This window comes from Coturnix japonica, chromosome 3, assembly GCF_001577835.2.
Source record: "Coturnix japonica isolate 7356 chromosome 3, Coturnix japonica 2.1, whole genome shotgun sequence".
NCBI lineage: Eukaryota > Metazoa > Chordata > Aves > Galliformes > Phasianidae > Coturnix > Coturnix japonica.
In genome coordinates this window covers 80,067,481-80,095,224 of record NC_029518.1, presented here as the reverse complement: position 1 = coordinate 80,095,224, position 27,744 = coordinate 80,067,481, and the positions used below count along the sequence as shown (strand labels likewise).

Genomic DNA, 27,744 nt, shown 5'->3' with positions numbered 1-27,744 from the left:
TCTTTAAATGAGTAAAATCCCAGGAAGTGGGGTTCAGTGCTGACAATTTGTTTATACAGGATTTCTGTATAAATGCTCTGAATGGAGCAGTGGAGAGGCAGGCTGACTCAGAACTTCATTCTGTTTTCCCTTTGAGAAACTCCACCAAAATCTATTTTTAGGGGTGGTAAGATATCACTTGTAGAATTGTTATCTAATTTAAGTCTAATGCGTTTACTTTGATTGATTGATGAGTAGTAAAAGTATTTTTAAATGTCTTTGAGAACATCTTAGAAAGAGCCCTCAGACTTACTGGGATCCAGACTAGTTTGCTTTGACACAAAGAATGTTTGTAAGCAGGAACAGTTTGAATGGGTGATTTTAGTGTTGTTAAAAGTTAAAATTTAAAGATTTTGTACTTTTCTCTGTTTTCCCATTCTTTTATTTTTTATTTTTTCCCCCATGTATCTAGCTGTGTATGGCAAAGCATGGCAGCCACTTGTACTTTCAAGTACTAAGAGTTTTCAGATCCTTGGCAGTAAATTCATGCTTTTCTTTACAAGCCACAAGATAGCTAGGAACATTGAATTGAAATCTCAAGACTGAGACTGGCCTCCAAGGTGTCACGGGAGACTTTCAGTCCTCCACAGCAACTCAGTACAATTTAGGAAGAGTTTAGCATAAAGCATGTTTTAATTAATATTGGCACTTAATAAAAAATAATTAAGGCTTTCTTATCAATGGTTACGCACTATTTGTTTCTAGGCAGTCACTAAGTAATGTGCACATGTTTAATTGAGTGTTTCTACTTACAAACAAATTTAACATAAGAAGTTTAATATTATCATATTAATTTAAGTAGACTGAACGTTCCCTGAATAGTAAGGTATCTGGTGAGAACCCACATATTAAAGTTGCTAATATTCTTTTAAATAAGAAATTATTTCTAAAGCATCAAGTCTTTGAAATTCATCACAGAGAAAGCTGGAGGCTAAAGAAGTACCTTTTATTTTCGTCGTGAATTTCCATTCTGGTCTAGCTGAGTTGTAGGCCGCCAGAAAATCCTGGCATTTCCTTTCTGTTTGCTTTCCTCAGGAAAAGCTTGGCAGTTTCCCAAAATAACAATGAATAAGAATATTCTGAAGAGCAAAATGCAATTATTAAAATCCTGCTACCCAACCAGCTGCAGCACACATGGCACTGAGAATAGGACCTGACAGAGCAAGGACTTCAATGGCAAGAGAAGAGTCACAGAATCATAGAATATCCTGAGTTGAAAAGGACCTCAAAGATCATCTAGTTTCAACCCCCCTGCTATGTGCAGGGTCATTAGCCACCAGACCAGGCTGCCCAGAGCTACATCCAGCCTGGCCTTGAATGCCTCCAGAGATGGGGCACCACAACCCCTCTGGGTAACCTGTTCCAGTGCATCACCACCCTCTGAGCAGAAAACTTCCCCTTAAATCCAACCCAAATCTCCCCTGTCTCAGTTTAAAACCATTCCCCCTTGTCCTATCTTTATGAACCCATGTAAGCAGTTGTCCCCACTCCTGGAGGGGTAGAGCAAGCTCCCAAACATATTCCCTCTGTAATACCCATGATTTTCTGCACTGTGTTATCTGCCGTGCTATAGGACCTCTTCCTGCTGCCGTTCCTAGAAAAGAAAACAACTTGCGTATTATATGTCAGAAGTGATATACATGTTTATGAGAGCACTGCAAGCAGGAAGGAAAGAGTTAAACTGAATACTTTGAATATTTGTTGTTTCAGATGGTCTTGACAGTTCTTTTCTATGCAGATTTAGGTAAATAAACTTTAGTTTTATTTTAAGCTTTTCAATTTTTCCTAAATCTTTTCACATGAGTGCTTTGCCAGTCACTGGGCAGCAGCTGTTTCTTTGCAGAATGTTCAAGCTCTTTCCTTCCTTCCAACGGCTAGGTTTACAAATGCTTCTTGGAAAGTCCCTGCAAAGAATCCTAGGCTTTCCTCTTCCTCTCCCTGCCTTGTTGAACCTCAGCACTGCCTGGCAGAAGTCAGCTGCAGAGGAATCAGTACCTTTGCTGCCGGCTGCAGTGAGTCGTGCCTCCTTAAGTCAGACAGATATCTCACTAATCCTTCAGCCAGAATAACAGCTACCAAGCCCATAGATATGGATCATATTTATAGAATTGATGCAGCTCACTCCCATACATTTTGCAAGATACCTGCCTATAAATCTACCAGTGTCTGAGTTCAAAGTGATAACACCAGAGGAGTGATTTTAAGACAGTGTATGGTATGTTACAACCTAGCTCAGCCAGCAGTAATTTTCTGAAAGGTAATGCAGAAGGCTTTTATACATTTACTTTTCAGAGAAGACAGTCTTCTCTTCAAAGAACTTTTCTTCTGTGTTGTTTTCAATTTCATTTGTGGAAGAACTAATCCTGACCTTCTCATCCAGTTTTTAGAGTTATGGTAACCTGCAGAAAAGTTCATAGAATTACAAAGTGTCCTGAGTCTGGAAGGGACCCATAAGGGTCATGGAGTCCAGCTCCTGGCCCCACAGAGAACCACTCAAAATTCAAACCCTGTGTCTGAATGCGCTGTCTAAATGCTTGAACTCTGGCAGCTCGGGGCTGTGCCCACTGCCCTGTGCAGCCTGTTCCATGTCCACTGCTCTCTGGTACAGACCCTGTCCCTGACCCCCAGCTGCCCCTCCCCTGTTGCAGCTCCATGCCATTCCCTCGGGCCCTGTCGCTGTCACAGAGCAGAGCTCAGCAAGTTTTCCTTCATGCTGAGCAAACCTAACAGCCATTTACAGAGAGAAGTTTTTGTGGTTATGGACATATTTACATTAATTTTTATTCCATTTAAACTTAGTTTTCACTTTAAAATGCTTATGGTGTGCAGGTGGCATGTGACAATCAGCAACAGCTTGGTGTTCAGAAAACGCGTTGAGTTCTTAACTGCGTACTTAGTAAATCTTCAGAACTGATGACACAAATGATTTGGAGCAGCAGGAGGCAAAGAGGACCATGATGGCTGGGAGGGCTTGTTCTGAGGTAGCTTAGCTGCCTGTGGAGTGTCTTCACTATACAGTTCATTAAATTGCACTTAAAGAGTGTAATAATTGAAGTATATTTCAGAGTACATGGTATGAGTATGGTCAATCACTCCTTGACTGCAGAGCGAAGTTAGATAAATCAGGAAGCCAATTCTGATGATGATAATGTCGCAAGTAGAGACATTAACTTCATAGAAGTTATATAAGTATCAATCACTATTTGTTCCATTACACTGCCATAGTAATTGTAGGAGAATGGGTCATACTCAGATGTTTGATTAGCGCTTGCGTGATTGTATCTACACTCTTGTTTACAAAGGAGGGCTTCCCTCATTATACTGTGCTCTGAGACTTTATCTCAATATTTCTGATCTGCTACATTTGCTGTGTGAGACCCCAGCAGTTCAGCCAACCCAGATGCGATTCACAATGGCTTGAAAGAATGTTTTTGCAATGGAAGGATGTACTTTTGCAAACCATTTCAGAGCTAAGTATAATTTTGAAAATAAATGTGAATTTAACCAGAATCTTAGAAACACTGTGGTGTTGAGAAACAGTGCCAGAAATTATGGATATCAGGTGACTGACTACATGCAGTTAATATGAATTTCATCAAGCATAACCTGGGTCTGTGTTCTAGACCCCCAAGTATAAAAACACAGCATAATATAATTGGAAACCATGGTAATTCTCAATAGACATGTTATACAGCTTCCTACTGGGAAGGCTGTCTGTGCTGATCACAATATTTGTCTCTCTTTTTTTTTTTTAATTTCTGTTAATTACTGTATCTTCTTTCTGAATTTTTTTTTTGCAAGAGTTGTTGCTTGCCTGCTCTCTGAGAAAGGCCACATTCAAGCAACATCAAGCCTGTGCCACAAGGAGATTCTCTCTGAAACTTAGAACCATAAAAAAATTCAACTGGAGAACCAGGGAGAAGGCTGACAAAATAGAATCAACATATTTCACTTAAAAAAAAAATGGTTCTTCTGGCCTCAGTTAAGGAACAGAGGTGTGGTCAAAAGCACAGCACAGCAATATGGATTTTCGACATAGGATGTCTGGAGTAAGCCTCCCTTAGGTTACAAGAAATCAATACTCTTGCAGTGTATGTAGGTCAGTAGCATTATTCACTAATAGGTTATTGATATCATGGTAGGTGTCTCCAGTAAAGCCTGGCCTAAGGAAGCAGTGGCACTAGAGGATTCTCTTTTTCCTGTTTACAGGAAATGAAGTGTTAAATGACACACTCTGCAAGACATTTCTCAAAGAATGGTAATTAGTACTTCTGAAAGGAGCAGAGATACTGGGATAATGAAGTTGTCAGTAAAATAGCTGTGTCCTGTGCTGTGGACAGGGTTACCAACCACTAGATCAGGGTGCTTAGGACCCCATCCAACTTGGCCTCGAACACCTCCAGGGATGGGACTTCATGTTCCAGCATCTCACCACTCTGAGTAAAAAATTTCTTCCTAACATCTAATCTAAATCTCCCTTCTTTTAATTTAAAACTATTCTCTCTTGTCCTATTATTATCAGACCAGATAAACAGTTCCTTTCCCTCTAGACATTCTTAGGAGATGTTTAGTGATGTATGTATTTGCATTTTTGGGGTTAGCCTGGGCAGCTTCCTCCTGTATAAGCCTTTGGACAGAGTTTGTTTCTGAAGATGAGATAAATTTAAGTAAACATAGGACATGTGAATGGGGCTCAAACTGGCAACTCCTGGGAGTAATGACTATTCATTATAGTATGATAGATCAACAGAACTGTGCATCAACCTCCATTTTCAGCCTCATAATACACAGCATGATGTCATCTTATTGTGTACTTAATTCTTAGTTTGCAATAATCTGCTTAGTTTTGCAAGAAATTTCAACTGAGTGTTTGTTTTAACCTTCAAAGAGTAACATTATAGGATAATAGAATTGTTTAGATTGGGAAATACCCTTAAGATCAAGTCCAACCATTAACCTAACACTACCAAGTCTACCACTAAACCATGTCCCTAAGCACCACATCCACACATTTCAGGATCACGACTCCATGACCTCCCTGGATGTCCTGTTCCAACTCCTACCACAGCTTACCAATGGAAGTGTTTTGTAATGCTTGCATCAGAATACTACTTAATAAAATTGTTGGGTTGTTTGTTGGGTTTTTTTTTGGTTTTTTTTTTCGTTTGTTTTTTTGTTTGTTTTGTATATGTGATTTTTAATAAAACATTAACATATGAAGCTCTGCTTTTCTCCTGAAAGCTATTTTTAGTTTCAAGACAGAGGTGAGGAAAATAGTATATGTATCTGCTGGTGCCCTTATCATCGGTGTTAGAGGTTATTTTGTACTTACTGACCTCAGTAGATTTTTTTCATCTGTAAGGATGCCTTCAAAACCAAAATTTAACCTAGAAAAGCATTCACCTGTTTGAAAAAATGTTGGAAGATGAGCAGAAAGGAACTGTAGTAACAACATAAGATGATTAAACTTAGTAAAAATCATTTTCTGCTCTGGCTATACTTTTAGTTTGCTGTTGGACTGTTTGGGGTTTTTTCCTATCAAATTGCAAATCAAGTGGCAACAGTCTACTTTTGCTGCGCATGGTATCAGTGTTTCTGCTCTGCCAACTATTCTCTCTGCCCTGAAAGCGTGAAATGTTTAATTATTCCCAAAGGCCGCTTTTGATCAGGGTGACAACAACTTTCTTATGTTCTGCAAGGTCTCCCAGAAACCTGGTGGTTTTAGCTTCCAGCCGAAAACTGCTGCCCTATTCAGTATGCCCTGCATGTCTGCACAGCCTTTCAACATTTCCTTTTAAAAACACTGATGCTTGCTTTTGCAGAAACCTCTTCTTTTTTACGAAACAAATGTTTTGGAAAGAAAACAGCAGTTTATAAGAATGGTTGGAAGTGTACTCAAAAATACTCAAGTGTTTTTCCTCAGGGAATTTTCCTGGCACAGGACATTAATCTTATGCCCAGAAGAAACAGAATTTGTGGAATAGCCAATTTTCTGATGTACTTGCTGCACTCTGAATTCTATCATTTTTGCTGTTCCTTGCTGGATTTCACTGTCATTTAGCTTCCTCTTGTAAGTATCGGGGTGGAGATTAGCACTGCAATTTCAGAAACAGATGTTAAACAGTAGTAAAATCTTTTTTTCAAAAGTGATTCTGGAAATAACCTTGTTGAGATCTTGCATCAACAAATGCACTGCTAATGTTCATGTAAAGAAAGTTTAAAGACAAGTGAAATTGGTAAAGCAAGCTCACTATCAAGCTTGCCCTTTTACCCATGACAGACTTAATTTGATTTAAATTTGTACTGAAAAGTATCGCTGGTACTTTTTATGAGGACTTTAATGGATAAGAATATCATTTTTAAAAGTTACACAGACAGCTGTTCTCCCAATGCTGTTTCCTCAAATGCTTCAATTCACTAACAATAAATCAGTTGTCTATCATCTCCAAAATACTACGAGCAGTACACTACTTTTCCAAATCAGAAATACCTACATTATTTCCGTAGATTGAAGAACATCAGTAGTTTGTGTGCAGCACTCTCTAGTCTCCTGGAACCAAGGTCTCACCACCTGAGTAAGTTTCATCCCTTCATGTGGACTGAGTCAGTATGGATCCTGAAGTCCTGATAAAGTGCTCCAGATGTTCATTGTGTTCTGACTTCTTCAAACTCTTATTATTTTAGAGAAAATGATGAAAAAGAACAGCATTTAGATTAGATTGAACAACTGTCTTGTATAAAAAGGGTGTATCTGAACTTTCTTTTATGAAGTTATATTGTGGTGATTCCATTTCTTTTTTTTTTTGTCTGTATTAATATTGCTCTGTTTCCCATTCACTTCCTTACCACTGGCTTTCACTTCACCCATCCCTAAGCTCATCTGTTTGCCAGAGTCTTCTGCTTGTTGTGAAGCAATAACAAGCAATTGCCTGACTTTTCAAAGAGAAAATTCAGTAGTCTTGAGATGGCTTTACGGTTACATGGTAGCACATGGAAAATAGCAGAGCTGACTGATGCATGAATAGTATTAGTGTTAGTTTTACAGGGTAGATCTCAGTGAAGAGTTTTATATGTATATAAAACAATAATTTGTGTCTTTGTTTTTTTTTATTCAGGTCATTGCCATAGTTATGGATATGTTTACAGATGTGGATATCTTTAGAGAAATTGTAGAGGCATCTACTAGAGGGATTGCAGTGTATCTCCTGCTTGATGAGTCAAACTTTGGCCACTTTCTGAAAATGACGGAGAAACAAGGCTGCCAAGTTCAAAGGCTGAGGGTAAGACTTATTGTGTTCCTGTACTTGGACCTTCACGACTCATTCCTTTGCAACCTACTGAAAAGTGAAAAGTATTCAAAAAGTGATTATCAAATACTGCTGTTTCAAATTAGCTGTGAAGTAGAAATAGTTAAAACTTTCAGCAGAACCTTCCCTATTAATGTTATTCTCTTCAGAAACACTTCTATCTTTTTCATATGTTATGTATTTAATAGAAAAATACGATTTTTAACATATTATTTATAAAACATTTTTGTGTTATTATGTATGTCGGAATACTCCAGGTTTGGAAAACCTTTATGCTAAATTAACCTGCAAATAAAGTCATAAAGCTTATGTAAATTGTTAGGAAAAATAAATGATATACTTCATTTACTTCATTTTTTATCTTTATTTTTTGTAATGTGATTATGTATTAAAATGCTTTAAAAAGCCTGGGATTCTATATTAGTAATGTTTTCCTGAAAATATTCATGGTCGTGGCTGTTGACAGCATGTCTTAGGGAGTATGCAATATAATAGGCTTACTTTTATAAATTAGATATGTAGCTTTCTCCTGTAAGAAAGATAATCAGGAGAGGATTAATGTTTACATTTCTCATTCAATTGCTTACACCACCCTGCTACTTAACCGTAAGTAGAATAAAAACCATATGCTGCACTGAACTGACGTAAGCGCTTCGTAAGCGCTTCATAAATACTCCTAGGTTTACTCTTTTGTAGATAGCTCTGAAGATGATCCAAGGACAGTAGAGAGCTTCTCTGCAAAGATGTAGATATTTCCTTGTCTGAACTTCTGTTTGTAGCTCCATTTGCAATTCCTTGTTTTTGCTACTAACTGGGCCATGCTTACTCCTGGAAGAAGAATTACAGAAGCATACTAACATGCATTTTAAAAATCCAGCCCATAAAACACATAGAGATATGTCATGTTTGTGAGAATAAATGGGGCATTTTTATTTTCTTTAATTGTGGAGCAAATCTATATTGCTCTGGACTTAGAAACAAAGAGCATTACCACACCACTTCCTGTTCTTGTTCCTTGTGGGGGGCATTTGAGTGTGTGAGACTGCCCTCTGGTGGCTTAATACACAAAGCTATGGCAGTTTTTAAAAAGAAAAAGTCAGAAATTTTGCTGATCTGTAGACGCTAGTAGTGATTGCCTCCATAAAGTCAATATATAGCAATAGTCACACATGCTGAAACTTGAGGTACTATACCATAGAGATTCCTAACATGGCATACACTTTTTTCTATAGCGTGACTTTTATTTGCCTAGTGTAAAAGAAATTAGGAGCATGCAATTGAAGTTCTATCTCTAAAAAACACCATAGTATGCATTTTCACATTTATTCTGTGTAGTATATTTCTGTAGCTGTTTCTAAAGCTTAACTTTTTGGGGATGAGTTAATTTTCTTTCTAAAATGGTTTTATAGACAATTAAACAGACATTTATACTGTGATTGAAAGAACTCTGTACGTACATTAGAATGGATTTGGTATGGGTTAGTGTGTTGGAGAGGTGTGGATTTGGTTTGGCTTAGTAGGTCATAAGAGGTTTGGATTTGGCCTCTTTACTGAGATTATGTTTTATATGCTTCTGTTGTGTAATAATGGGACAAACACTTTCATATTGAAAGATTTATTTAGAATGCTTTGAGATTTATCAGCAAATGAAAACTATATGTCAAAGAACTAAATATTGATCCAGCAATCCTGTTGTGTCCTGGGTTTCCTGTTGAGTCCTGGGTTTCCTGTTGTGTCCTAGGTTTAGCTTGTAATAAATGTCTTCAAGCTCCTCAGCTAGGTGCTACTCCCAGTGACTGTTCCCATGAGAATAAAAGCTTACTATTCTACTATTCTGGCAATAATCATTTTCTTCCTTGAAGATTAAGAGAAACTGATGGTGACTATGAAAGAGCCAATTATTTGACAAGGTTTTCTCCCTTTCTCCTTTTTTTTTTATTGCCTCTGTGTTCACAAAAATGAACTATATTTAACTTTTTGTACTTTTGGACTTCCCCTTTTATAGACTGAAAGCAATAAGAGGACTGAGATGTGAAAATATATTTTTTTTTCCTCAGGATACAGTACGAACATTGTTCTTTTTATTCTCTGGTATGGTTTGATTCTGTCTTGCAGGAGTATGGCAGATTTCTTCTCCAATAGAAGGGCTTCTCTAAAGCTCTTCTAGCTTAAGCAAAGCCCACACTGGCTATTTTTCTCTTCAGTGAGCAAAAAATAAAAAGACAGAGGTTGTATTTTTGAATTCAGATTTACATTTCAGTCTTCTGTATGTAAAAAAGGATTCATTCATAAATCTACACTAAATGTCTGTGCAGACAGTTTTATTCATCTGTGGCGTGAATGCATATCAGCACATATTTCTGTCTTTTTTTGAAAGATATAACTGGAAAAAAAAATAGACTATGTATTATGTGATTGTTATGTGAATTCTGTATAGAGGACATAAAACGGGAATTTACTAAGAGCTTTTCCAGTCTCTAGTGGAATTCTTCTTGTGGATTGATTTCTACTTAATATTTACTTTATCTCCATCAGTGGCTCATCTCGAATAGATAATGGCTTTCTTGTACTCTCCTATTTCCTCACTTTCAGTTTAACTTTTCTGTTTCCTGACTGTCTTACATTTTTTCCCCATTAGCTGATGTATTTCTCTTTCTTTCTCATCTCTGTCTAAACTTCTTTTGATTAACTTTGTCACCAGATCGACTTGTTCAGTCAGCAGTTCCTTTGCATAGAATATTGTAAAGTCCATACAGATCCTGACTTTTTTCAAATGATTTTTCAAAACCTAATTGCTATTTTTTTTCTGAAGTTTGTTGTTTATTTCTGCTGCTGTCAAGTGCTGCAGCAAACTAGGAAATAAGTAAATTTGCACTGTGAAACACATCAGAGAGGACAATCCTCAATATCACCAGGATGCGTAAGGGTTTGGATTGCAAACAATGTAGAATGTAGAAAATGTTGATTAATGCCCAAGAAGTCAACCAAGCTCTTCAGCAGATGTCAGAGTTTAGTTTTTTTATCTGATATGAAATAATGAAATCATTGAATCACTAAGGTTGGAAAAGTCCTCTAAGATTGTCTTAGTCCAACCATAAATCCATCACTACCATGCCCACTAACCATGGCCCTCAGTGCCACATCTACATGTTTCTTGGAAACCTCCAGTGACACTGATTCCACCACCTCCCTGGGCAGCCTGTTCCAGTGCTTCACCACTCTTTCTGAGAAGAACTTTTTCATAATATCCAATCTTAATATGAGTCATGGCATGTGGCAAAGCCTCTACATTGAACAGAAATTTACTTCTCTGGAAATAATGAAGAGTCATCTTGCTAAAGGAGAATATTGCAAGAAATTTGACAGGAACTGTTTATGCTGTGATACTCTTCTCAGTATTTTTTAATGAATTGGGGAAATGAGAAAGTAAAAACATTAATGAATAGATTTTTTTCTTTTGTGAGATCTACCTCCAAGTATATATGCTTAAATGCACGGGAAAAACTGTTCATGAGAGCTGACTGCAGTCCATTAGTTCTTATGAGTTTTATCAAAATCATCAAAAGTTATCTGTTACTTCCAGATCTGAGTCAGATTTGGTTATTAAAAAGGAATGCACAGCTCAGCTTTATATCAGCAATATTTTGTCCATAGGACCAAACTTCAGTCAGAAGTCATTGGTAATTTGACTTCAGTGGTCACTGAATCAGCTTGAAAGTTACAGCAGAACCTAGCTGGAAAGCTACTTAGCATTTGTACAGCAAGTGCTAACTCTTAGTAAGAACATCACATCACTAATGGTGAAAAATATTCTTCTTCTGTAAAACTGCTGGGCTAACTATTAGATAGACATCTTTTACCTTCTTCATGCATATTCTTGTCAGCAAGTACAGGATGAATAATTGAATACTGATAAAAACAGATTCTACAAATAAAAAATGCTGAAGTGAAATGTTTGAGACCAGTATACTCACTGTACTTATCTATCACACTGGAGAATTTTTACTGAATAATTATATATCATTTTAAATTATGAGTCTGAATTTTAAGTCGTGGTTGTGTGGTTCTCCCTGGGAAAGTAGTTATGCGTAAAGAGAAGGCAAGAGCTTGTTTCCTCTTCATCACCTGTGTGTCATTTATTTGAATAACCCTGATAGCCATCCTTAAACTACAGCACAGAGAGACAAACACTGAATATTTTAAACACTGGGAACACAACACTACAACCTGCTCTTGTAGGGGGGAGAAGATCCTGGGTTTGGCTTAGGGGTTTACAGGACCAGACAGACTTACCATTTGAAGGAGAATTCCAGCATTTCATACAAAGTAGGGCTAGCAATTCAATTATATGTATATTTGCTGCTAGTGCTCTTAAGTAGAGCACATAGTTCCTTAATGTTCTCAAATATTTTATTTATTTTTGGAGGTTATTCAAAGGATGCATTCTTGGCAGCTAATTAGAGGGCTTGAAAGATGCCAGATGAGTTGTGGAGGAAGTGTTACATAAGAACAGTGAGCGTGATCTCTGGCACATGCCTTTGTAGTGCCATGTTCCCATCTTTTCCTGGATGACATTCTGAGACACAGAAAGAGTTGGCAGGATTAAGGGAGCAAGATAGAAATGCTGCAGAAGCAATAATATTGGAGAAGGAAAACAGGATAGCAGAGAAAACAGTCACTAAGATGTTAAAAAAAAAACAACAACAAAAAAAAAAACCAGTGAAATATATATATTATAATAATTTTTTAGAGGATTTAGAGCATACTTGAGGCTGTATTTTAACTTATGATTACTTAAGGCAAAGGGATTTTTATGCAGTATGATAACTTGCAAGCCCTTACCTTTGCTTGTGCCCACAGCATTCCAGATTCCCCAGTGATATTCTGTCCAATACTTTTTGGGCCTTATCTCAGAAAAACTTGATAGATTCAACTGGCATGTCATTATATTTGTGCTTTCTGTTACACTTATTTGAAAATATATAAGCTGAATCTCAAGTGGCCTTCCACTTATGACATAAATAATATATCAAATTAATTTAAATGCTTAGCATTGAAGTTAATGCAGTTTTTATGAAGTTTATTCAGATTTTAAATGACACATTTTGATTTACATTAAATAAAGGTTAGCAATTGTTGATAATCTTCATAATGGGGCAAACTCCATTATTTTCTTTTATTTTTTAAGTAATTACTATTTGTTCACTATTTGACTTTCAAAGTAAAAGGTTTTTTTGTTGTTGTTGTTTAATTACTTCTAGTTTCTGCTAAAGTAGCTGGTGGGGAATGAATAATTTTCTTTGCTGGAATTGGTTTGTTCAAAATTCAGCAAAACAGTTCTAGAAAAATGGGAAAATTGGCGTTCTTTTAGATACCAAGTTGAAAGTCAATGTTGTGATAACAAAGGACACCATGCTAGATAATCAAAGGTGATTAGCAGTTAGAGATGCAAAGAGACAATTAATAATGTTAACATCCCCTGAAATAATGCATACTAGATTCTTATTGATCTTTTTTTAACTGTTTCTCAAAATAATCTGAGCATTCACATTTATTTTAACTGAGCCCAAATAACTACTAGGTTTTACAGCACTTGTGTTTCTAGCAAATTTGTAATGCAAAAATACATTTTTAAATGTTTTTTTGTTTGTTTGTTTGTTTAAATACCTTGAGAAAAGAAAGCTAAATAAAAACTAACGATATTTAAAGAACCATAAAGTCAAACTGTAATTTACCAACTCATCAGTTTTTATGTGTAACTTTTTTTAATTATCTTTAAGAATTTTAAGGTGGAAACAAGACAGTATAGAGGGATTTAGCAAGCACGTGTTATTTCAAAATGTCTGTCATTTCATTTGTATTTTCTCCTATTTTTTTTCTGTTTGGGAAAAGTTCACTGGATTATTGTTCATACTGTCTTTAAAACTGCTATAGCCTGAGTTTACACAGTTCATGGTCTGATCCATTTTGCTTCATGAATAGATTTAATCAGTTTCCTGTACCTAACCTTCACAGAGCACACTTCTGCTGTGATTTTCAGCCTCGCCTTATAACGTCAAAATGTGGGTCAGAATTGAACCTTTACAGTCAATCAGTAGTCACAAGAAGCAAGCTACTCATTTGTCTTCAGAAGTCTTATTATGGTCCACTATTTCATCCCACAAAGTGGGATGCCTGTGTTTATAGATAGAGCAGTCCTGTTCAATCAAAGTAAGTGATAGTGATGCTTTAACTATCAGAGATGCTTGGAAATCAGATGCTGAAAAGATACATTTTGAGTACAAAATCTCTTTCTCTTGTCAAAGACTTCTTGTACTGGAACCTCATTTCTGAGAGTGAATTCTATGGCATATAGGGGAATTTGCATGGCCCAGGAAATCTCATCATTCTTTAAGACAAAGGGATGACTTGCCATTTTGCCTTTCCAGGGGACAGGTTCGATCAAAGTTTACTGTCCTGTGGTGCTTAGTGATATGTGATAATGTAACTCTTCTACTGTACCTCTGATTTTCAAAGCCCTATATGCTAAATGTCAAATACAATGTATCAATTAAAGTATTTCAATTATGTTTTCCAGAACATGAGGGTGCGGACAGTAAAAGGACAAGATTACTATTCTAAAACGGGAGCAAAATTCCATGGAAAAATGGAACAAAAATTTCTTCTGGTTGACTGTAAGAAAGTTTTATATGGTTCTTACAGGTAAGATCTGTCACTGAGGTGCTCATAGATTACCTGTCATCTAAGTATTTCACTTACTGGATACTTTTTCCTTGTGGCAATCTTACTAATTTAAAATTATAGACCGACTCTATGGCACTCTGTATTATATCATGGTCAAATTCAGAATTGTCCAAGATAAGTTGGCATAGAATCATAGAATCATAGAATCGCTCAGGATGGAAAAGATTTTAAAGATCACTGAGCCCAACCGTGGCCTAAACATACTACCCTAACTAACAGCCTTCTGCTAAATCATGTTCCTGTGCAGTCTATATTAGGATATGTTTTATTATTCTACTTTCTGTTTGAATTCTGATATATTCTTGCAAAGCAGAAGTCAGAAGAATTTACAGCTTTGCAGAGTTGGAAAAAAGTTAAAGCAGTACCAGTTTTATCTCACAGATTATTTTTCTTCATGGTTCACTTCTTTCTTTTGGCCTACTGAATTAATTTCTGCCAGCCTAGTGCCTGGGTGACTGATACATGTACCCACTGATTTTTCTATATTTCAACTACTGTAAACTTTTGAAAATCTGTCTCTTTATTTCCTCTGAGACTCAAACAGCGTCTAATTTAGATTGATATGTGTAAATGGTAGTGAGATAAGTCAGAAGTTCATAAATGAGTCAGTATAAGAGAGTCCAGAGAGAGTCTGTCTGCTTTGACATCTACACGCATTCTTAGAGTCTGTGAGAATGTGATAGGTTTTCTCATTTCTTTTGAAAAATAGCGTGACTTTAAGACCTAGCACAGAGGCTGGAATCACCAGTTTCTGTAGAAAGTAAGCTTTCTTTGAAAAAGAATTCAGTGATATATAGCAAAAAATATGAGTATTTCTGAATTCTTGCTCTCTGAACTTTTTTTTTTTTTTTTAACAAATATTACAAAATATACTGTTCTCAATATGGACTTCTGTGAAACTTAAAGAGAAAAATAAATATGTATCATAATTTTGTTTAAGCTCATCACACTATTCCCCCCCAAAAAAATTCAAAACTAGCAAATAAAATTAAATCAGCAAGCTATTTACACGAATGCAACAAATCATCTTCCTCACAAGCAGGAAATGCAAATAGAACAAGTTTATTGCTTTCATTTAACTTTTTTTTTTTCCCAATTATTTTTGGCATTAGATTAGGATCATGGGACAGATGTTTTTTATTTGCTGTAGTCTACAAACTGCATGCTTTCAACACCATGATATTAGGCTTACTGAAGCATTCTTAATGTAGGTGTTAATGTATTTTATCTCATATTATAGCTATAAAGTAGCCATAGCTTGTTAGATTTAAGCATGGTTCAGCTTTTCTGTGCACAACTGAAAGAAAGAAAACTCATTTCATCAGGATATTTTATGTTGCACTTAATAGAAATGTTAATATTCAATCTCATGTGCATGCTAGAACATGAAACTTTCTGACAATTTTGAGGTGCATCTTTTTGAGAAGATGTTCAAAATGAAGTATATTCAGACCATTCAGACCATACAGTTTAATGTATTATTTTAAATGCAGTTTGTTTCAACACATAACCATACATTAGTGTTCTCTGACACTAATGGTCAATTCTGGCTTAGTCTTTGTGGAGGTAATTTTGCACCATTAGGTATTTCTGTTCTAGTGCTCTGCACTTGTGAATACTTTTTGCAATATCCACTATTTGTAAGACTGTTTAAGTAGTTATTTCTGCTCCTGCTGAAAGCAGTGGAAGTCTCCCACTGAGTTCAAGTTGTATCAGATTAGATCCTCTAAAAGCAAATTGCATGAATCCTACTCCCAATTTCTTTATTCACTAAATCCACGTCTATTTGATTTCTTTTTTTATTTTTTTTTCAAGGACCAGTGATATATATTAGTTCAAAAGAACTGTTTTTAATAGTCATTTCTTTTTCTTTCAGCTTTATGTGGTCTTTTGAAAAAACCAACCTCAGTATGGTTCAAGTTATAACAGGACAGCTGGTTGAATCCTTTGATGAAGAGTTCAGGACACTATATGCCCGTTCTTCTGTTCCTAGTTCATTTGCCCCAGAATTAGTGCGGGTAAACAGCCGCAGGACACTCTGGGATAATGACACGTACCAACACTCAGTGTCTTCCTTAGCTTCAGTTTCTAGCCAAAGAAATCTTTTTGGTAGACAGGACAAGATTCACAAGTTAGATCCTGTTTATTTGAAAGCTCGTGGACGATTTGCAGTAAATGAAATAGATAAATTTGGCTTGAGAAATCAATCTTTTAATAAACAACCATTTCATCCAAGTTTCAATATTCAGAATTCTATCCAGCAGTATCAACCTAGTGAAAAAAATGAGCACTGGAAGAGACATAGTTATGCTGGGGAGAAGCCAGAAAGGACACCTTACCTACTGCTCAACAGAGCTATTAATAGAGCCAATAATCCAACAAATACTTGGAAAATGCCATCTGATAGCCTTAGTATTGTATCTTCATTGAGAGGAGGATATGCAAATAACTACAATACACCCCAACAAAGTTTTGCTGATCAGTTTTCACGACCGAAGGTAAATCTTGCAGAAAGAAATTCGATTGTACGGAGGTCTTTTAATGGGACAGATAATCAAATCCGCCATCTGCAGCAAAGGATGCCAACACTCGAACACACAACAAAATCATTCCTACGTAACTGGCGAATTAAGTCATATTTAAATGACCAATCTGATTATCCAGTAGAGTCTAATGGATCAGCCTTGGGTGACAGATATGATGGCTATGACACAACTGAAAATATTAAAGCTCATGCCCTGTACTCCCATTCTCGTTTACGATCATCAATAGTGTTTCAGCCAACTTTACCTGAACAACAGGAGGTAAGCAGCTGTGCAAGTTCTTCAAATTCAACTATAATTGGGTCAGAGGGAAGTGCGACACCTAAAGGGACATCTAATCATGCACCAAGTTTGGAAAATGGAACAGATAATACTTCAGAAGAGCTTAGCACAAATGCCTTGTCTAAATCAGAGGCACCCAAAAACCACAAAATTCAAGTGGCAGAAAACAGTACGCCTATTGCAAATTCAGATGCAGTAGGGGACCCATCTGTCTATTTATACACAGTGCTCAGTGCAGAAAAACATGCAGAAAACATGAAAAATCTTCAAAATGAAAATATCCTTAAAAGAAGAAGTTTTCCCATGTTCAACTCAAAGTCTATATTAGACCCTCATGCCGATAAACACACGTCCAGTTACGTTTACAGCACATTGACTAGGAATAGGCTTAAGCAGCCAGTTAGTCCAAAAATTCCAGAAGATACACTAAAGAGCTCTAAAAGTATGCATAGTATGGCCAACCATTCGCCACAGGAGGAAAAGAACCTCAAAGGAGAGCTGAAAGGCCCTACTGCTACCAAGGCAATCTCCATGGCAGTTCTTGCTGAAGCTATCAAAGAGGAGTCTGGTAAGGATTGCACATCAAAGAAAGAAAATAAGAGTTCCCCAAGTTTTCTAAAGAAAGGATCCCAAAAGTTACGGTCACTTCTTAATCTCACACCAGACAAGAAGGATATCTTGGTAAAAAACAAAGGTCCTGCCTTTTACAGAATGTGTAGTAGTTCTGACACTTTAGTTTCTGAAGAAGAGAATCAAAAACCAAAAATCTCTGAGAATAAGACGGATTCTTCCCCAAGGAGAAAGAGGAACACATCAAATTCACAAGGCAGCTTGAACAGAAGTAAAGAAGATGTCACTTCGAGCCCATCAAAGTCTCCAAAGTCTCCAAAGTCACCAAAACCTCAAAAACCTCCATCTGATGAAAGTAGTAAAAAGTGTCCTGTCTTGTGCCCTCTTGAAACTAAATTCATAGAAACTGCAGGAGATGCATCTACCCCAAGATTTAATACGGAACAGATTCAGTATCAAGATGTAAAGGAAACTACCACAAACGCTGCTCCTGAAAGCGCCCCTGTTTGTGCTCTACAAAGAGCAACTTCAATGACTCCGCAACTGGCAAGCTCAAAACATCAAGAGGATCTCAGATCTCGTTCAAGTGAAAGGCGTGTTTATAGTCGCTTTGAGCCATTCTATAAGATGGAAAATGCTAGTCAACTTGCAGGAAATACACTAAATAGCAGTTCACATCTCTCAGATATGAAAAACAAGACCTTAGGGAATAACTATGGCAGGAGTAATCACCTGGTCAGCTACGACTCAACTGCTTATCATCCATTTCAGCCTAATGAAAATAAACTGAGAGGATTTATGCAGAAATTTGGGAACTTTCTACACAAAAACAAATAAAACTTCTGTTGCTGTTGTTGGAATACAACAAGAGTAGCAAAGCTGTACATTCCTAGCTGGATGAGACTGATGAACGACTTTGTAGAACTTAGTTTTCTTCAGAATCGAGGACATTTGAATGAGTGTACATATTTTTACATAATTATCTTAGAGTTATTATACTTCAGTCTTTACAGAAATTCTGTGTCCAGAAAACGTCTCAAGGGATTTGTTTATAGTGTTTATATTGTAAGATTACTTTTATACATTTTCTTTGTGAAGAAAGTATGCGCTAGCATCTTGTAAGATTTCCTGTGGGGGGAAAGAAATATGGAGAGTGTTTTTAAACTTCAAGTAATACTGTTTCCAAAGATATTCCATTTAAAAATAGAATAGCACTAGGAATAGCGGCTTGTGTCTTTTCAGCGTTTATGTACGTTTTCAAATGATAAACACAGATGTTAATGCATTGCATGTTACTTATCTTTAAACTCATTTTTAAACCCTCTTATAGATTCCATCTTGGTAATAATTTACCCCCTAGCACCATATCGAGCTGTTTAGGCAGCAGATGGATCTTACTTCATTGAATTTTCCATTTAATGCATTTTCTGAACTATTTGGCACATGTCTTAAAGTGACCTTAATCTGAGCTTTCACAGACTTGTTTACATGGCTAAAATGTGAATGTAGGATGAATGTTAACAAAAAAGAAAAAGGAAACAAAACAAAAAAAAAAACAAACACCAACCCAACAGTTTATAAAGAAGGTGCCTTCAAAAGAACTTTTAACTGGTTTAGATTTCAATGAGTTAATTACTTTTGTATAACATGCCAGTATTCTGTAATGTATTCTAAAAATAGTCTTTTGCTAGATTTTTCTATTGTTTCCGTGAAAAAAAAAAAAAAGTGGATTTCCACGTCTCAGGTAAGTCTTAGAGTTTCATATGCAACAGTCTGTTTAAAGTGTTGCCAGATTATGTGCAACTCTGCCTTTAATAGCCTATTTTTTTATAATAAGGTTGCAAGTGCTTAGACCAGGCATGTGAGGGAGGTTGTACGCTCAACACTACAATACTTGAATATTCCATGCTCTATTGTTTTATGTCAGGATAGAAGACCTCAGAAGACCAGGAGCAATTAGACATTTAAAAATGGGACTGATGAAAGGCACCACATCAAGCAGTATGACACCTCTCCTGAAGAAAGTATCAATAAAGGGTGCTAGCAGCAATTGTTTAACATTAATGAAGGTATCCAGGCACCTAGGTACAATCTAAGGAGATATGACTTCATTCAGGCTCTCAGTATCTCAGTCATAAGTATTTTCTTGATACTAAGTGCTTATGGCAGATCAGTGCATACAGAAAAACACAGGGATGTGGTGTGTTTGCAGCATGGCGTCCACTTCTTACCTGCGGCTTGTAGGCATAGCATCCACCATCTCATGGCCCTCCTTGGTGTGGGCTTTTTCTTTTAGCAGAACACCCGTAACCATTTAGCTGCAAGATGCTTTGGGACAGTCTTGTTCCATTTGAATTCTGTAGAGCTGTTCTTCCACACTTTACATAATTACATAATAAGAGGGCTGAAGACAAGGAAATGGACATTTCTCTGATTATGGCAGTCATCATTTTGGAAAGGCATATTCAAATCCTTGCCTTGCTAGCACTCCTGCCTCTTCTTTGGATATGTCTTAGGCATGTTTTGAGAGCAACTACTAAGAAATAAGCTCCAGTGGGATCATGAAAAATGCTTTTTTAGGAAAAACTGTGCCTGCAGCAGGCACTGGGCAACACCGAATTTTTGGGCTTTAGGCAATATTGTAAATTTTCAACAATAAAAATTTGGGAAACTTCATTGCTGAAAGCTTAATGTCCCTTATGCAGGGTCTTCGTGTTTCAGGAGCCTGTTTTATGAGACAGTTTCACTCTTAGATCTAAAAGGTCCTACAGCATTCCATGCTAGAGTCCTACTGTGGAGGTGGTGGCTTTGTCCTTTACAAATATCAAAAAGGCATTTCATGCACCAGCTCAATTGAGTTCGTTTGTCTGTGCTACCTGTGGTGCTGAGAGGAGATTTTAAATGGAAATCTCATCATTAAGAATCTGCCCTGGACCCATGAACTTGCTGTAGCTATTGGCAGTGATTTCAGTGAAGCAATGCAAGCTTTTCATTCAAACTGTTTCTCAGGCAAACTTACAGGGTTGATGCATTATAGTGATTACTGTTTCGCTGTGGGGATGGTATTTATTTTTAAGGGTCTTGTGTCTCAATCCTCTGCTGAAAGTTTCAATCTCCCCTTTACCTATGATTTATCTGGGATAGAAAAGACTATGAATCTCTTAATGAACACTGGCCACTTGATCACTCCGTGCTAAAATGCCTTAGCAGATATGTTTCCCAAAAGGCCTGTCAGAAGCAGCAATTTCAGGCCCAGATCCCAAGGCAAGATGTATCTCCTTAGTATTATGTGCGTACTTTCAACATAGGCGCAAATTATTTACCCAGCTACTCGGCCAACAGCATTTCAGCACTACACTTATTTGTAAGTCTTACCACATGTTAGCAAGGCAGAATGTTAGAATGGTGCCTGAATTAAATGTACAGCAAAAGAAGTAAGCTAAGGTGCTATCAGAGCTTACGGTGTAGATAAGTTTAGGGAAAATATTGAGTTTTTCCTCATACTCATAAGCTCAGACATACATTTGTAAGTAATACTAGATTTGGGAAGGAATCGAGAGAGAGAGAAAAAGGGCCATCTGGCAAGTTTTGAAGTGACAGTTCTTTGCATTTTATAGTAGAATGTGGGAAACATATTTTGATTTATTTTTTTTTCTGTATTTCCAGAGTGGATTGCTCATTAGAGAGTCCTGAGAAAGCAGGTATTTTAATTTACCAAGTCACCCATATTAGATAAATAGTTCCATTCTGTATTTATACACAGAAGATTAAGTGCCTTCAGTGAAGAGCCTGCTCATATGCTTAATAATGCAAAAAATTAATCACAGTAGAATTTTCTTTTTCATTTCCATGTATCTCCTCAGAGACCCTGCATTGAGGCCTGATCCAAGATTAATTGAACTGAATGAACATTATCACCACTGGCTTCAGTGAAAGTTGGATCAGACACATAATGTACTGATGCCACTATTTTAGAGGTGCAACAGAAAGCTGCTTGGAAGGCACGTGACCCTGGCACTGTCGGAGCAGCAGCTCATTGCCCTGCCTGCAGCTTTAGAGATGAAAGAGCCCCTGGTGGGGCTCCAGGGCAGGTGAGGCAGGGACCAACTGCCTTGGTGTTACCACTGAAATTGTGTGTTACAAGTGGGAAAACAGTGTTCAGCTGCTTGTGTCTGATTTGCCTCCTATCTGTGGAGGATTCAACCTGTTCCACAAAATAGATAAGTGTGGAAAAAATGCATGTGCTCTTTGCATCAATAAAGTCTGTGTCTTTTTGAAAGGAGGAATAGTGCTTATATTTTTGAACTTCCTTTTCCCCAACCTTGTCTTGATCTTTCTGCTCTTCCCAAGGAAATGCACTTTGTTCAGTGTGTCCTAAATGTGCTTTACACATTGCAGGTTTGCTACATCCTGCACACACCCACTGTACTCCCAGTTTTGCAAGGCTCTGAAGTAATAGGTATTGCTGTGCATGACGGTCATTTGGCCAAATGGTTTGGGAGTTGTGAAACGCACTAAAAAATGATGTGTCATTTTCACATTAGATAAAACTCAGATCCAGATGATTAGAGTTACACAGTACTGAATGTGGCCCTCGGGAGCCCCATGAGCAGCACAAGGCAGAGCATACAGGAAATACAGACCCCTCATACAGCGCAAATTCAATATGTGTTGTAAATAAACCACCTCAGCATATGATCATAATACCCAGTGAATTAATTGCTTCATTTCTTCAGCCTTGTAGTAAACAGTTTTTCTGCCTCTTGGACTGCAAAACATTGGTTATTTTATTAATGAGCTTGCACTGCACTCTATTCACACTAACGAATATGAACTTTGTGTAAATAAAAATGAAGACAAATTGGATTTCCGGCTGTCTAATTCACAAGGGTAATATTTTTTGTTAGAAACCTTGACAGAAAGAAAGCTTATCGGGTAATAGACATTTGTGCACCGATAGGTACAAGAGCGATACCATTCAGAGAAAAACTGTGTTTGATCATTTTTGGCTTTCTGGAATATATAAGGGAATGCTGTGGCTTATAAAAGAAGTCATAAGAAAAAAAATCCCCAAATCTGTGGAAAGACAATGTAAAAATAAAATTTACAATGGCTCCACTACGCTGTACGATAAATATGTAGTTTCCTCATTTGTAGCACTTCTTTCCTTGCTCTTTCTTGACATAAACTGTACAACCACAAGTGCCTGTACAACGGTGTAATGAACAGAGATCAGTAAGAACTTATTCCCCAGATCAGTGTTGCACTGCACAGTACAATATTTGTGGTTTGCTGTTGTTTTTGTTTTTTTTTAAACTTTATTTTGATTTAAGCAGAAGAATTAGAACAACATAAGTCTGCAGTTCATTGGTACATGAGATCTGACTCTCCAATTTTGTGTTAAGTTGCATGAATACATACTCCATTGGCACCCCAGTGATGAGAAAAGTCTGCACTGCTCAAATGCCATCTTGCCATTTCATTCTTAATTTCATACAGGTGCTTACAGATGTCTTAGTACCTTTTTGTAGACTATTACATTTTTGTTTCCAACCCTTAACAAGGAGTTTCAGTTTGGTCTCCTTTTTTTTTTCACATTTGAACACAGTGCCAAAGAAATGTTGCACGTTCTGACAACTTGAAATGGGATGGAAGAAACCACGTGCTTTTGAACAGCACGGAATAGAGCTACATTGCTCTAAGGCAAAGCTGGTGGTTTTCATTTTAATGACATTGACTTGTTAAGTTTTGCTTAATGCACTTCTGGATTCTAGCAATATCCTCCTGGTCAGTATTTAAAAGCAATTTTCATACATTGCAATGCTAAAGCAAAAAGTAAGTCCTATTTTTGAAAATCTAGGAGGATTTGTGGTCCTATGCTACCAAATCAAGGTTTTGTACATCTTGAAAACACCTTTGTATTTTTCTGGAAGATCTCTGGATATCTCTTCAGAAGAAGCTGATGTATTCTATGAAGACTGTGCACCTTTCTCCCATCAGATGTGTTATGCTAACTGAAAAATTCATGGACAAGCACAAAAGATTTCTGGGGAGAAAGAGGCTCACGATCCATGTTTATTTTGATAGTGTTGCTTCTATGTGTAAATACAGCTGGAAAAAAACTACTTCTTGTTTCTATGAAGTAGAGAACTGAGGACAATCCAAGTGTCATTATTATAAAGACTTAGCACCACTAGCAATATTTCATTATGTTTGAGAAATGAATGCAACTCATTTATTAGCATTCAAACACAGGACTCTTACTTGTTTGTTGTACATTGTCTATTCTTGCCTCATTTAGCAATCAGCCTGCTCACGATGCAGACTAGTTGTCCTCAATTTCCCAAGACCATGAATAATACCCAGAAAAAACCTATCCAGTGAAGCATTAAACTCCCACTTAACTTTAAAACAGGAGGATAGTACTAGGACCAGGCTCTGAACAACCTGATTTAGGTGTGGATGTCCCTGTTCATTGCAAGGGAGTTTGCAGAATCAAAGAACCACGGAATCCTTAGAGATGGAAGGAACCTCTGAGGTCCATCTAGTCCAACTCCCCTGCAATGAATAGGGACACCACAGCTAGATCAGGCTGCCCATGGCCTTATCCAGCCTCACTTTGAAAGTCTCCAGTGTCAGGGCATCAACCACATCATTAGGCAACCTGTTCCAGTGTCTCACCACTCTTTTTATTATTTTTTCCTTATATCTAACATGAAACTACCTAAAGAAGGCACACTTTGAGCCTAAGTTGGACTTGATGACCTTTAACATTCCCTTCCAACTCAAATGATTCTATGATTCTGTGACAGTTTAAATCCTCCTGGGATAAAACATTACACCAGCCATGGCTATATGTGTTTTGCTAAATACTGGTGTAAAAATCTCAGTGTAATCCTAGCTGACGTATTTTGGGAAACTGTTGAGTATATGATTTATCTGTTCTTAAATGAGTTATTTTCTTTGGGCCACATCTAATTTTACCCATGTTAACACTGCATTTTGATATCATGTCTGGCATATTTCTTCAACATCTCATTTATGCCAGTATGAGAATATTGTTCTTGGCTTCAGGGTCTGGATTGCTTTTCTGAGAGCAGGTTCTGTGGATTCCTGCTGATCCACATGATTTCAAAAGGTGTCATGGAACTGAATTCAGATTATTAAAAGCAGAACAAAGCCAAACAAAAAGTCTTTAGCATATATTTCCACACAGAGCAATGGAAGCAAGTCAAATCAGAAGAGTCATAAAAGTGCACATTCATAATGTGAATTTTACTAGTTGAAAATGGAAGCTGTATTTCAATATTGCAGTCACTGAATAATAATAAAAGCTGAGGAACGCTGATCAAGAGGATGCAAAACAACCATGAGGAGTGCTACAAACACATCAAACTTGAAATAGGTCTTTCTGAGTAATTTCTGAGGGGAAAGAAAAGGACTTCCATCAAGGTGGTTTTAATGCTGACAAGTTGGCTCCAGTACTTACAGCAATCGATTGTGCTGTTCTCATTTAAAATTGATACTTGATATGTAAATCGGTTGTTTCTTCAGATGGAGTTCCCAGATTACATAGCAACTATGTTACGGATATACTGTATGTGTACAGATACAAACCCAAAAAATGTCTTGAAATAATTTATTACTTTTATTTTTTACCAAATAAAATGTTTCTTTTAAAGCTCAGCTCATTCCTCTGCTCTTTTTTTCACTGGCTCAAATTGTTATCAACATTTTTCATTTCAAAATTTAGAGTATTTTTCCAAAAGCCATTGACGTCAGATACATGGAGCAGTGTTGTAAATGGAGGTTTCAAGGCTGCATGTGGCAGCATCAGGTTCTTTTCTGTTTCCTACTTCCACCTCTGCCTTAATTTCCTGTTTCCTATTTACATGAAATATCCCTCAGAAATCTGTATTCCTCATGGTTTGCCTTGTAAAAACTATTGAAAATCACTTCCATCGCACTGTTTAAAAGAATTAGCTTCCAGCAGCTTCTCTATGCATGAGTGCATGCTACTACTGAATGGCTAATGACAAATTGATTTTCTGTCATGAATATATGTTTGCTTCCTTTGGAAAACAAGTAGGAACCAGTAACCTTTCGGAAAAGCTTACAGTCTGTATGTAGACTTAATGAAGGAAGGAAATGAAGAGGAAGGGAGCAAGTGAAACGTGAAAAAATGAAGGTTACCTAAGAGTGAGAAGGTTACTCTGTGCAGTGGGTAGGGTTGTGCTGATGTTTATGCAGGCACACATGAATGTACATGTATGCATAATACAGTGTGTCCAGCTTATACAGGAACTTACATAGAAATAGAAGTACAATTCATTTCACTTAATTGAGCTCAGGGCTTTTCTCTGGCCCCACCTACAATAATTCATTATAATTCTCATTTCTTCTTTCCTTCCTGCTTTTCTCTCTTATGCCCAACCTAACCTTACCCTACCAGCAGCGCTCTCAGCAGCATTTCACTAGAGAAACACTGAAAAAAAAACAAAGCATTTAATTATTTAGGGTATATCACTTCAGTTATAAAAGAGATTAAACATTACTCCATCCATAACGCACAGTTTCAAGCTCGTCAGCCACGGTCTTCACAATTGTCTTTGATTTTTTCCCTCAAAGTAAAAGTATCTCAGTGTTTTTCAAGGTGGGACAGCTTTGCTGAGGTATGTAAACAGACTCGTCAATGAGGCAGCCTGTGGCTGTGGTCAGGGTGTTCTCAGAAACAATTAATGAGGGTTTCTTCTAACTAAAAGTGCTACAGCAATCAGTATATGGCTGCTGTACTGGAGCTTTGCACACTAATAAGCACATCAGCCAGAGAAGTTCTGATTGTCATACCTCAAGATATTTATCCTTTGTTCTTCCTCTTCTGAGCAGCACAAGGATTTGGAGGAAAGTACATAAAGAACTGGAAGAAAAACAAATTAGGTAGATTAGAAACATGTTACTAGATTCTGTTCTCATACCTCAGATAAAAGGCTTTAGGAGGACAATATACTCCATCAGTCACCTAATACTTAAGTAAACAGCAGTTTTCTAATCTCTGAAACTCACCCTAGGCTAAGATGGTCTGTGTACTGCAAATCCTTAGTAGAGGGGACAGTTTCCTGGAGAAATGCTCATTTCACTCGAACAGCTCACAGCGGAACCTCTCTGATGTGGTTTAGGAGACCATGCCATCATCCTCTGATACTTTCAGTGATCAGGATTTAAAAAGCTTTTAATGACAAGATGACAAATAATTAGATTGAAAAGAGCATCCTTCTCACTTTTTGGAAGAAGTAAGACACAAGAGAATTGTACCTCCCTCTACAGATTTCAAGAACAGATATCCCACAAACTGGCTCTTTTAAACTAGATATCCTATTAGATCTTTTGTGTCCAGCATGCGGACTTAAAGTAATAAAACCATGCAAACAATATAGTATTGAGCTTTGGAGAGATTATTAACAGAACTGATTTTTTTTTTTTTTTTTCCTGGAGCATCTTGGTCCTTATTTTTCTTCCCCTATAGATGTGGCCAGAGAGTAAAAGATACTAAAAAGGAGAATAAGCCAGAGGGCACATCTGTGTCTCATACCCTACTCACAGTGCCTCTCCTGCTGGCACCTGTGCACTGCAGACTGAATGAAGCTGTGGGGATTAAGCAGTGCATCTAAATGCCTTATAATCCGTAGAGAAGCGTATCTTGAAAAGATACATCATATTTAACTCTTACTGATTTCTCAGGGAGATAAATTAATACTTCTAACATCTTTAAGGCTTTAAAATTCTTTGTGTTATTGTGATGCCTTCAGTCAACTGAAATAACCAGGGGTGCATTTCAGAGGGAGCTGCTTTTCAAAGAATAAAGTAAATTTACTCATTTTTTGGAACTCGGAGAGATTATTTTCAAAAGGAAGTAAAAAAGTCATTGGCTTTTTCGTATGGTGAGTCTTAGAAAGTTTGAGTAATAAATAGAAATAAACAAGTTTGAACAGGAAAAATGCGTTTGTTTCCTTTTTGAAAATAATAATGATCTTAATTTTTAATTCACCAAGATCATTACTTAATAAATCCTCTTACTTCATGCTTGTTATTACTTAATAATTCCTCTTCCTTTGAATTTTAAATAAGCCCATTCATCATGACTGCCTTGGGTTCCAGAATTACAGGAAGCACAGAAGAGATGACCTTGCAAACTGTCTGCATCAAGAAGCATACCATGAAGCACATTTTAGTGCATTGTGCAGAAGTAATTAAAAACCTTT

General features: G+C 37.0%; 1 protein-coding gene across 2 annotated transcripts in view; it reads left to right on the top strand.

Moving 5' to 3' along the window:
* FAM83B (family with sequence similarity 83 member B) overlaps positions 1 to 25,171 on the top strand; it is a 51,368-nt gene extending 26,197 nt beyond the window's left edge. For both annotated transcript variants that reach the window (XM_015859222.2, XM_015859224.2), the window contains exons 3-5: positions 7,155 to 7,319; positions 13,924 to 14,048; positions 15,967 to 25,171. In XM_015859222.2, the coding sequence (XP_015714708.1) occupies positions 7,155 to 7,319; positions 13,924 to 14,048; positions 15,967 to 18,322 (2,646 nt within the window). In that variant the 3' untranslated portion in view covers positions 18,323 to 25,171. The remainder of the gene's footprint in view (positions 1 to 7,154; positions 7,320 to 13,923; positions 14,049 to 15,966) is intronic.
* Positions 25,172 to 27,744: the final 2,573 nt, after the last annotated feature.